General features: G+C 37.5%; 1 protein-coding gene across 1 annotated transcript in view; it reads left to right on the top strand.

The window, feature by feature from the left end:
- Positions 1-926: 926 nt before the first annotated feature.
- Positions 927-11,949, top strand: part of pkhd1l1.1 (PKHD1 like 1, tandem duplicate 1) — a 39,384-nt gene continuing 28,361 nt past the window's right edge. Inside the window, exons 1-24 of the mRNA XM_072706020.1 lie at positions 927-985; positions 1,136-1,280; positions 1,367-1,475; positions 2,712-2,769; positions 2,915-3,008; positions 3,239-3,292; positions 3,392-3,459; positions 3,541-3,583; positions 3,670-3,740; positions 3,845-3,955; positions 4,795-4,884; positions 5,257-5,522; positions 5,638-5,729; positions 5,837-5,996; positions 7,972-8,113; positions 8,433-8,576; positions 8,789-8,943; positions 9,031-9,126; positions 9,247-9,399; positions 10,264-10,300; positions 10,792-10,964; positions 11,084-11,216; positions 11,418-11,572; positions 11,706-11,828. Of these exons, the coding sequence (XP_072562121.1) occupies positions 931-985; positions 1,136-1,280; positions 1,367-1,475; positions 2,712-2,769; positions 2,915-3,008; positions 3,239-3,292; positions 3,392-3,459; positions 3,541-3,583; positions 3,670-3,740; positions 3,845-3,955; positions 4,795-4,884; positions 5,257-5,522; positions 5,638-5,729; positions 5,837-5,996; positions 7,972-8,113; positions 8,433-8,576; positions 8,789-8,943; positions 9,031-9,126; positions 9,247-9,399; positions 10,264-10,300; positions 10,792-10,964; positions 11,084-11,216; positions 11,418-11,572; positions 11,706-11,828 (2,727 nt within the window). The 5' untranslated portion in view covers positions 927-930. The remainder of the gene's footprint in view (positions 986-1,135; positions 1,281-1,366; positions 1,476-2,711; positions 2,770-2,914; positions 3,009-3,238; positions 3,293-3,391; positions 3,460-3,540; positions 3,584-3,669; positions 3,741-3,844; positions 3,956-4,794; positions 4,885-5,256; positions 5,523-5,637; positions 5,730-5,836; positions 5,997-7,971; positions 8,114-8,432; positions 8,577-8,788; positions 8,944-9,030; positions 9,127-9,246; positions 9,400-10,263; positions 10,301-10,791; positions 10,965-11,083; positions 11,217-11,417; positions 11,573-11,705; positions 11,829-11,949) is intronic.

The following is an 11,949-nucleotide window of genomic DNA, read 5'->3' as shown; positions in this document are numbered from 1 at the left end:
CGGGGCAGTTGCATTATGAACATTCACGAATCAGTTAATCTTACCATTGTTAGTATGTAGCTTAATATTCAAATTGGTGCTAATGAGGACCAGGAAACAACTGTTCAGTATTTCAGGAAATATTTATCTACTGAAGGGAAATGATTGCTCTGTGAATAGGCAACATGTTGATCATAGAAACCAGATTAATAGTTACCTAACAAAAAATATAATAGGATCTTGGGACAGATAATTACAGGGTGATGACTGCAGAATGTTGCTATGCCAAAGGTGTGTTATCTCCACAATGCAGGTACACAGCCTGGTATCCAGGACTCACCCCAGTACTTCTACAAAAAGCCCCCGACATAGTCCAGGATATCTGACCTGCACGATACAGCACGGTATGATTTTAAACTGTAGCTTAAATGATGGTAATAAGGAATATCATTCTGATTCACCTGAATGAAGTTGAAATATGTCATGAATCTCTTTGTAATTGTGTATTTCTGAAGTGTTTAATTACTGCATTCGTTTTTCTATTTTATTTAATTATTCTTGATGTTTGATTGTACTGTAAAATGTACCTGCTTTATTTTTTGAATCAGCAGTTTAATCTACAGTACATTGTATATTATTGCTTCCCTTCTGCAGCCCGATGCTTTAGACTGACAAGCTGCATTGTGCTGCGTCTTAAAGCATTAAGAGGATGAGGCGTCTGCAGCAGCTCAAACTAACTCAAATCACGGTGCTTATTTCACTTTGTTGCTTCTCAGGTAGGTCACCCACTACACATACATTTGCCTCGATTATTTATAATCTCCTTTTTCTTTGCAATATTCTTTAACTCTAGAGAGCCTTTTAATGGCCCCTACAGTACATCTTACCTTTTAATCTGTTTTATGTGTCTCTCATTTATGTTTCCTAGATGCACAAGTAATCAGAAGAGTGATGCCAAATGAAGGAAGCCTAAATGGAGGAACAAGCCTTACGATTCAAGGAGAAGGTATCTGTCCCATATGGCTTAGTGGGCAGTATAAAAGGTGGTAGGGGATTTTTTTCTTCAGGTTCACTTCAACTCAGTATAGATAAGCAGTTATGGATGGATGGATGGATGGATGGGCCATCTTTTCTAACAGACTGATTTATTTTTAAGGATTTGCCCAAGAAACCCAATTCAGCCTCAGCAGTGACAGTAATGACCTTGGGAACAATGTCCAGCTGGTGTCCGACACAAGATCTTTTCCCTGTGATGTGCAAAAGGCCTCCAGCCATAGCAGACTAATACTTTGCTACACCAGGTAAGGCTTCCTGCTAGATATTTTTTTCAATCATTCAATCTACAATATGTAAATGATAAACGTAATGAGAAACGCTTAATTAACAGAGCAATGCCGGAGGATGGTTACGTGGTGCGCGTCAGTGTGGATGGCGTGCCGGTTCCTGAAGAAAACATCTGCTATGGGGACAGCAGATCTTACTGGTGTTCCTTCCATGTGAGTGATAATTTCCATCAGCATATCAAAGACCACAATTACAAAAACAATACATTTTATGCTTTTTAATTGGAAGACATCTTTGGGGCCATTTGGCACATAAGCTTACCAGAATAGCATCATCTAATATCAATATAAAAATGTCATAATTACTCCATGGGTGCCAGTGGTGGGCAGGGTTCTGCTAATCCGCTAACTGCTAATTGGCGAAGCTAACTTTTTCCTTAGCAGATTAGAGTTTCCACCAACTTTGGCCCCGTTCACACCGGGAAAAGGTATTGGCGCATTCTAGGATAACCAAACTGCCTAAGACGTTTGTAATGAACGCCATAATACTCAAAATGAAATCAATAAATATCTATGTATGAATGAATGAATATTTCAATAACTAATGAGTCCTTTAAAAAAAATTATGTTGCGGACAGGAAACGGGAGCCCAACGAACATAATTTGGTCTCACAGTCCACTTTGTTCGTATGTCTGAAAGTTTGTAAGTTGAAAGTTCGTAAGTAGAGGAGCATCTGTAATTAAAGTTAGCTGTTAGCAGTTATTGTTAGCTTCCACAGGATGTTTTAGTGGTTAATCGGTTTAGCGTTCTCGTATATTTATCTTTGGATTTAGTGGATTAGTGCTTATCAAAGCTAACAATTTTTGGTTAGATGTGCCCACGACTGCTGAGTATACCAAAAGCCTAGAATATATTCTTGTAGGAATAAACAGGACCCAGAAAAAAACCCAACTTATTTTCCATTTGTATTTAAAGTAACAAAATGAACTGGTTACACTGAGGGGACACAAATACTTAGAAGTGTTTCAGTTACTAGTAAAGTACAAATCATGACCAAATATAGTCACTACTTGATATAAACTATTTGTTATGATTCCTGAATGATGAGGAAAATGAGATCAGTATTACAATTATGTTATTCTGGACTTGTGCCTTTCAGTAGTTCACAAAGGTTCACAGAATTAACAGACAAAACATAGTAACTGCTTGAGATAAAAGTTGCGTTACAATTCATTGATAATGACCAAACATTAGATCAGATACCATACCTGTGGTTAATATATAAGTTAGAGCTTAATACCACATTATTTTTGCTCCATCAAGTAAAGTGTTAGCAATTAAGGATTTGAAGTAAGTTATAGCAATGTTGAGTATTATAAATGAACAAGGTTAAATGCAATGACCTGTTTTAATACTGAAAGATCACTTTTTCTATTATTTCATTACAGGCTAGACTCTCCAACACTCCTACAGTCAATAGCCTTCTGTCAATTTCTGGTTTACCAGGTATGCTCCTCCAGGTTCATTTTCATCATTTGATTGACAAAGATGTTACATTTGTGGATCTTAAACCATAAAATAATTGTCTTGTTACAGAAGGGAAACATTTCCCCTGTGTAATCTTACCATAGACAATACTTTAAATCAACAGGGACCCTAATTACAATGGAAGGAAACATCTTTACGGACATGTATGGGACGAATTGGCTCAGAAGTTCAAATGGCCTGAACGTCTGGTTCTTGAGGTAATGCACAAATAGGCAGCTGTCAAATTACTGCTGAGTCCATGTCCATGGACCTGCCCTTCACCAGGCCTGGTTTAGCTCTATGGTATTTCACTGGAAAGGGTTTATTACTGACAAATCCCCCTGTAGACAACTGTTAATAGAAACATAGTTATACCACAGATGTCAAAACTGTTCTTTTTTTGCACAATTAAATGGATACCTGTCAGTTAACTTAATGTGCATCCTAGGTCTTACATGGGAGGGATGCCTTGTGAGCTTCTGAAAGCCAACTCCGATCTCCCGTAAGTCTCTTATCTAGTTGAAAAAACTTCTGTTTACTTCTGTTTGTATCCTGTACTGCTTTATGCTATAAATCCTACAGTTCTTCAATTTTGCTTCAGGTTTGAGCTCAGGATAAATTGGTATACCTATGGAAGAATGTCTTGCAAAATGACTGGGAAATATGTTGGTAAGGATTGTCATTTCTGATATTTAGTGCTTCGTTTGGTGGACAAAGAATTGCTAAGAATCTTCATATTCTTTTTTTCAGGGCATCACAACCTTACCTTCATTATTAGTGGTGAATATGGAAGGTGTGTCTGTTGTAACTTTTGTGTGTTGTTTTTCTTATGCTTTAATCTTTGCATGTGTTCGAATTCATATGCATGATCTGTTACAGGAGTTTAGGTGATCGCGCAGTTTATTCTGTTTCATCATTGAACAAGCTGGCTATGTTCCAGACATATGCTGGTAAATAACTGAATATATATCAACTCAATCATATTTTTCAAATTCAAAGGATGAGACACGAGCATTTGCTGTTTATTTTACATGTTTAATTGCTTTAATTTCAGAGGTATCTGGGATTTCTCCAGCAGTGGGAAGCCTAGAAGGTGGAACTGTTCTGACTATTTCTGGAAACTTCTTTGACCAAACAGATTATCCTGCCACAGTTCTTATTGCAGGTAATATTTTTAGTGGATAATTTCCCTGGTAACACTTTACTTCACAGGGCACACATACTTAGTAATCAGAATCAGAAAACTTTATTGATCCCGGAGGAAATTGCTTCAATGTACTACTGCTTAAAGTTACTACTGGAGTACAAATCATGAACAAATACTGAATGAATATAGTCACTACTTGAGCTATGAAATGCATTGCATTTCATTTAAGATGGACAAACAATAGATCAGTATATAACTAAGATTTAGTTTGTGGTTATTACATAAGTAACAGTATAATACTATATTATTTATGCCCTATCAAGGAAAGTGTTACCAATGTGGTTAAAAATATCAAAAACATTTAATACTTAACTTTTATTATGTAATTGTTCACTAAATATGTATTTTAGAATATCATTACAGTCTGTAGAGTTCACAAAGTCTAAACGGATATCAAACTATTAAATTATAAAGTATAGTCAAGATCCAGACAAGAGGAATACACATGATAGATATACCTACATTATAGACATACATACATTCTGTAAAGTGTATTACACTGTAGGATTTTTCCAGAACTGGCATGATTGATATTATAATGATAAAACTAATATATTTAAATATTGAAATTATCACTAGACGAGATGGTCAAAAGCACTGTATAAAACAGACATGATATATTTCAAAAATTGAAAAGACCTTTGGATAGGAAACCAGATTTGTAACCCTTCAAAAGGGGGTTTGGAGAGAAGTCCTTCTATGAATACAGTGAGTTCATGTGTCAATTGCTAAAAGTGGACATGCTACAGCATGTTTGTTACATGAGTTCACATAGTGATCTTTTTTTGATTTTGAAGGGATGAAATGTGACATTCAGAGCTTATTCGACCATAGAATTACATGCAAGAGTCCCAAGTTCCAGCAACAGAATGCAACAATCTTTCCAGGTGAGGCATATCAGTGCTTTTATGAATTATCACATTTCACTTCTTCTCCAGCTCAAAATCTGCAAATAGGATCAACATGTTGAAAGCATTTTACTTAGAATTTACTTAACCTATATGTAGGTGAGTGTAATTTTATTTTTATCAGCTAAAGATTTGTGTCAGAATTTTGTGTAGTGATTAATTATTACCATTTCTAATACTTAATTAAGACACACAATGATATAAAAAAATCTAAATGTGCCTTGCTCCTCACAAAAAACAACATTGAAAAGTCTGTTTTTCATTTGAAATATACATAAAAACAACTTCCTCTTGATGAAAGACTCACCTCACAATTTTCATATGTCATGCACTTAAATGCAATTGCTGCAGGTGGTAGGGGTGTGAAAATGGAGATGTGGACCAACACCAGCCCAGCTAGGCTAGAGGAGGCGCTGAGCTACAATGAGAATACGTCGGGATACTCCACAAACTGGACGGACTCACTATCCTACACCTGGCAACAAGAAATAGATTACTTTGTTGGAAGACTGAGCGGATTCTTTGTTCCAACTGAGACAGACAACTACACCTTCTACATCAAGGGAGATGACCGCACAGCTCTCTACTTCAGCCATACTGGGAACCCTCAAGATAAGGTTTGCTTTGGGAGAGTGGCATGGTCTGATTTTCACACAGACTGGTCTATCAAGTTTTGACTTTATATTAAATAGTGTTCTTTTCTTCTTCCTCTGGTGTCTGAAATGTGTACAGGTGAAGATTGCCTACACAGATTTTCAAACAGTCAGCTTTTTCGCATTCAGCACACAGAAATCCGACAGCATTCATCTAGAAGCAGGAAAACCGTGAGTCTTCCTGTATCAGCAGTGATGATGGCGGTGATGTCCGTTCCTACAGAGCCTAATGTATCTAAGCAACAAGAATAATCAAATTATCGCTTCTCTTTACACAGGTACTATGTAGAAGCCCTTTTGCAGGAATATTCATGGGTTGCTTCGGTGGATGTTGGCCTCTTTAAGGAAAAGAGCATTTTCACATCACAGCAAACAGCAGAAGCTATCAATGAAGTCCAAGTTATCCGAGCCACCTCTGACATTGTGGAAGAAAGACAAGTAAGCATGTAAAAAGTTTGAAATTTTGTCCAACACTGACTGAACCTCATGATCCTCCCTGAATGCTTCATGCATTCTCTGTTTGTAGGAGAGTTGCAATTCATTGCACAGTCGGCTCTCACTGGCCGGAGCAAGTTAATGCAAGTTAAGACAATTAGGGCCTTATTGTCACCAGTCATATTCAGTGCATGGCATATGGTGACGTGAAATAACATTATATAAATGTTATTTAAAAGCAAATAAAAAATTAACTATATTAAGGTAACACAGATATTATTGGATGAGACCCATAGACACTGAAAGCAAAATGGTTATGAGCCGCTCGCTGCCATTTATGACAATATCGTTAATTGCCTGGTTTTTCAAGCCTTGTAGTTGACACTGAAGCAAAATAAAAGCGACTAATGCCCCCATTATGCTTCTCTTGCACAGTGTCAGTGTGCTAAATGTGTGCACTGCTTTAACACTACCTGTGATCAGATCTTGTCGTCGATACAATATTCTCCAATCTGATAGAAGTCAGTAGAATTAAAAAAAGTTAAATTGACAAAGAACCACATTATTTAATTATTAATTTACATTTTATGACTATAAATATGGGTCTACCTCATCGTCTGGTAAGTTTGCTTCAGTGTCTCTGTGTTTAATAAAGCATGATAATCATAATTATTTGACCCCCCCATTGAATTCTTAAGTTCACCCATTTATAAAGAAATGAGAAGTCTATAATTTCAATGGTATGTTTATTTCAATATCAGAAGATAGATTTTCGAAAAAACGAACAAGAAAAAATCATTTTGTAACAGTTACAAATCAATTTGTCATTTAGCGAGGGAAATAAGTATTTGATCCCTTGGAACACATGCTTTAGTACTTGGTGGAGTAACCACTGTTGGTTCAAGTTCCAACACCATTGTAAAATCAGTTTTATATGCAGTTTTTTCGGCTGTAATCTGTTTCAATGTTTGAATTATATTTAAGGTTTTTCAGGAATTATATTTGATTTGTATGTGTAAACTTCATGTTTAGTAGCCCGGCTGTCTTGCTTAAAGTCATTGGCGGTGAATGGACACAGTGCAATTATTAATAAATACATATAAAAGCACATAATATTAAAGTTACATGGTATACATTGTCCCCATAATTTAATGCTTAAAGCACACTTTACAGGACAAGTCTGTATTATTTAGTTTTACGTTGCAGCAAATAGCAAGTGGGCAAGTAGACTATAATAGACTACTGGGATCATAAAACTATTGTGAACAGAAAACTCTGTAAAAAATATTTTCCCACCCAGATCGGCGAGGGGCTGCGTAACTGTACGAACTGGACAAAAATCCATAAATAAATAGGAGGGAAGTCACAAATGTAATATGGTCCACAAACAGACAGGAAGTGATCCACAAATGTGCAAAACACATTTCACGTCTACAAATGGCCCCGTATTTTTCTGGATATGATTTTACACAACACAAATTTAAAAATACATATTTGTGGATAGTTAAATATTTGTGGATCATGGTACATACGAAATATACAATAAAGCATGATATGAAGCAATGGATATTTTTATCTCGTCATATTGCACAGTCCTACTCCAAAATTGATTAAGCTGCAATTACTTTACATCATATTACACTTATTTAGCAGAAGCTAAATAAGGGCTTTGGGCCTCGCTAAAGGGTTCAATCTAGGTGGCCACTCGTCCTGATTTTATCCAGACAGTGCGGTTTCCCAGCACTCTGAAGTACGTACTGAAGTGGGGTGCCCTCCTTTTAGCCCCCTTGTCCTCCTTTTTCCCTCCCCCCTAACCGCCTTCCCCAGGCTCAACATTTATGGGTGTCCCCTTTTTCTGAGTCATGCCGGGGGTCATCTTAGTGACATCACACAGGTCCTTATGTCCGAACCTGCAAAGCCGCACACCTTCAATTCCTGCAATATGACCTGTTTTATTATGTTTTATCTTTAAACGAAGGTGCTCACCTTTGAAAACTGGACCGTTGCACAACCAATCAGTGAGGTTCAGAGTGTGAATATCAGCAGTAGATGTTTTGAGCTGGACACCTGTGAGAGCACTTACTACATACTCATCTACAACTCTGAGAAAACAGGCAAGAGTTCTCTCTTGGTATTAGGCTTTCTTAATGAAATGGTATATTTTGCTGTTAACTCAGTGCTGAACAATCTTTCCTTAATCCATCCTCTCCCAAGGTGAAAGTGTATTCTTACTTATAAACAAATAAGTAATTTAGATGGATAATTTGATATTCCTCTTTGTTGCATGTTTAACTGTCAGTGTTTTTAAGATTAGTTTCCAGCTATTAAGCAGAATAATATTACATATAAAATATGAACTCCATTACCCCCTTATTGGTAAAACATGAACTCCTTTATAATAAAAAGTTGACCTAAAGAGACTGATGGCATGTTTTGTAGTTCCTATTGCTGTGAGTGCCTCAGCAGTAGAAGTGCAGAACGCCCTAAACAGTCTGTGGTCGATAAAGCCAGACATGGTCCAGGTGGTAAAAGTGGACGACAGTGAAAGGTCTATTTACCACGTGACTTTCAACTCAAAAAGAGGTAATTATACCGGGAGTATGCAAGGTGAACTAATGAGAAAACTATTTGACTGAATTTATATTGCAGTTTATTTTGTGAACCATATACCTGTGCTGCAAGGCACTTGTGTTCACTGCATTTGTTAAATTCCAGTTTAATTTCCAGGTGATGCTGTTTGTCATCAAAAACTGTAATTAGAATGGCACAATGAACCAGAATGATATTTATTACAGGTGCTTTCCAGAGCATTAATTATGAAACTCCTGAGTTGGATGTCAGCATTACAGTGACCGAGCTCACCAAAGGAAAGCCCAGCCTGGAAACTTTCACTCTGCAGTGGGGCGGCATCTTATCCAGACCAATTAACATCAGTGCACCTGAGTCAGAGGTAGTGGCTTCCATTCCCCCAGCAGAACTAAATGCCAGTGTCCGTCTTCAGTGCCTTGAAGGAGACATGTGTGTCCTTCCTCTGAAGGTGCAGTCAGCAGTGGAGGCCATGTTGATGGCAGATTGTGCCAAAAAGATCTTGCCTGTGGAGAACAATGAAGTGGCATTTTTCAAAGACTACGAGGTGGACACCTTTAGGATAAGCAGAAAATGGACCCAAGCTTCCATATACTCAGTTCATCTCCAATGGACACAACTGATTTAGGCAGCTGCAAATTTCTATACTAATTCTGTTTTCTTGTAGGTTCCTGATTCAGTGAATGGGATACGTGTCTTTGATACAGAGGCGTTCTGTGGCAAATACTCACTTATGAACCCCGATTACTTGTTCCTGTATTACAATACAAAGAACACGGGGAGCCCCTATGGATCTGTCTCACTGAAGAGGTACAGCACGGTGAGTCACTGGACCAAAATTCACTGTTTGTTCAGTATTGTTAGCTGAGGGTGGCTTTAATAATACATTTTTAAGGTTTACAGTATGAAGAGACTTTATTTGACAATAGGGGAATTGCAGTATTACAGAATTGCAGTTCCCATCAGTCTTACTGCTCCTGTTTTATCAAGAGATAAATTCTTTAGCTGTTCAAAGACTTTATCATAGGCTCAGATTGCTCAATGAACTATGTCTAGAATTATTAGTATTTTTATGCTTGGTTCTTCTTGTATATTTGTGTCTTCTTGTATATACAAATTCATCTTCTACATTATTGAGTAGATTAATGGTTTTAGATATTTGTTGCATAACGTTCTTGCATTATTATTTTTGTTATTCTTTTTTCTTCTCACTTGCATATCTACATGCATTTTGTGAGAAACTTTCACCCCCAGGAAAATGAAATAAAACCCTACACCTTACCAAACCCGGGCTGTCAGTGCATCCTAACAATATTCCAGGAGAATCATCAGTTTTTTATGTACCTTTAATACACAAACCTTTGGTTTTACGTAACATTTTATGCTGATGAAAATATTTATTTTTTGGGTGGAAGTCTCCTGTACAAGATACTTGCTAGAAATTCCTTATTGCAGAACACATATAAAAATGATGCAACCACATTCTACTGCTTTTTTTCCACAGCTCTGCTTTGCCTACAAAGGACAGCTGAAAAGGGAGATTGGAGTAGAGTTTACATATGTAAACAGCAATGGCCAAAACCAGTTAATATATATGCTCCCAGCAGACATTCAAGGAGGGGAAACGTAAGTTATATCTAAAATAAAACAACACATACTTAGTCATAATTATGTTAATTTTAAGGTTTTTAAATACTTGCCGCTAGTGTCAGATAGCAATGGTACACAAGTGTTTTTCTAGCAATAACTTTATCTGAGCGACGTAGAGACACTCCTCTACTTACGAATGAGTTATGTTCTAAACAGCCGTTCGTAACTTGAAATGTTCATAAGTCGTTATTCAACATAATTTTTTTATTATTATTATTTATTTATTTATATATTTGCAAGCTACGATGCTGCGTCGTATTAGGCGGAATTGGCGCGCAGAAAGAAAAATTGATGTTGCAGACAGGAAACGGGAGCCTAAGGAACACAATTTGGACTTACAGTCCTCTTCGTTCGTATCTTTGAAAGTTCGTAAATTGCAAGTTTGTAAGAAGAGGAGCGTCTGTAGTTCATATATACATTAAATTCAGACTAACGTCTAACTGAACGTCAAATATTGATCGAAAGTAAAAATTATAACTGATTGCGCAAAACTTGGAAATCGATACTATAATAAGTAACACTAAATTCACTCTTGATGTCAATATTTCTTGGTCTCCTACAGCTGTTACAGCAATGCGAAGACCTCCAGCTTTGGCTCGCCAGGGCCTTTTCCTCCAGTGGGTATCAGTGCACAAACTCCAGAGCATGCAAACCTCACATATAAGCTATGAGATCACAGCTGCTCCCTTCAACTGTGGCCATAACGTTCCCCTACTAGCTGCTGAGTTCCTCCAGGTGAGTAAACAGACATATCAGCATGTAGCAATCGTTAACTGGTTATATTTGCCAGATAAGGCACTACTGCGTTTAGTGAGACTACAGCCCATTCACGCTCAGCATCTGCCCTGAAAAAGGTCACCAATCACAGTGAAGATATGGCTAAATTTGAGGATGGAAATGCAAGTGTCACTGTGACCAGACTTTCAAGGGCAAGCCCTCCACTGTCAGGAACTTTTGACTTGGAGATCAATGGCAATCGCTTGCAAGGTAAAGAAGTTTATCACTCTGCAGTGTGGAATGCAGCAAATTAGGAAATTTGCAAGTTGATTGCTATGCTCTAAACAGTCTCAAATCAGCCTAAAATGGCAGAAATCGCCATTACTAGGAATTACATAATAATCAGTGTTTTAACCCATGTAATATTAAATGTAGCACAATGCAGATTATGAATGAGCACCCTCTGTCCAGGTCTGGCTGTCGACGTGACGGCAGAGGACCTCAGGTATGCAATGCAGGGGGTACCAGCGGCTGGACAGCTGCAAGTGACTCATTCTGGAAGCTGCCATAGCTATGACTGGCAGGTGGAATGGCGGTCCAACCCGGGGAGCCAGCCACTCATTCAGGTTGGTCAGTGGTTGCTTCTACACCTTGATTTTCCTTTGTGTCCTTACTGTATAACACATTTGATTGTGCATTAATAACTAAATAACACATTCGTCTTTGTTTCCTTGATGTCAACTCTGTGCTCCTCCAAAGATCAACAGTTCATCTGTTAAGGGAGTTAATCCCAAAGTTACAGCATTTGTTCAGACTAAAGGAGGCTTATTCAAATCAAGGATTATGGGAGACTTTTTGAGAGTGCCGGAAGACAGACCCCAGGTATGAAAAGTAAATTTTTCTTAGTAGAGTAGATATTCTTCAGTCACTGTGTTTTTGCTTTTGTTTTAATTATTTTGTTCTCTTAGGAAGACATTCTGTTATTTGTAAGCTTTGTACTCTA

This window comes from Paramormyrops kingsleyae, chromosome 23 (genome assembly GCF_048594095.1).
Source record: "Paramormyrops kingsleyae isolate MSU_618 chromosome 23, PKINGS_0.4, whole genome shotgun sequence".
Classification (NCBI taxonomy): Eukaryota; Metazoa; Chordata; class Actinopteri; order Osteoglossiformes; family Mormyridae; genus Paramormyrops; species Paramormyrops kingsleyae.
The sequence above is the reverse complement of the archived record's forward strand: the minus strand, read 5'-3'. Positions and strand labels throughout refer to the sequence as shown.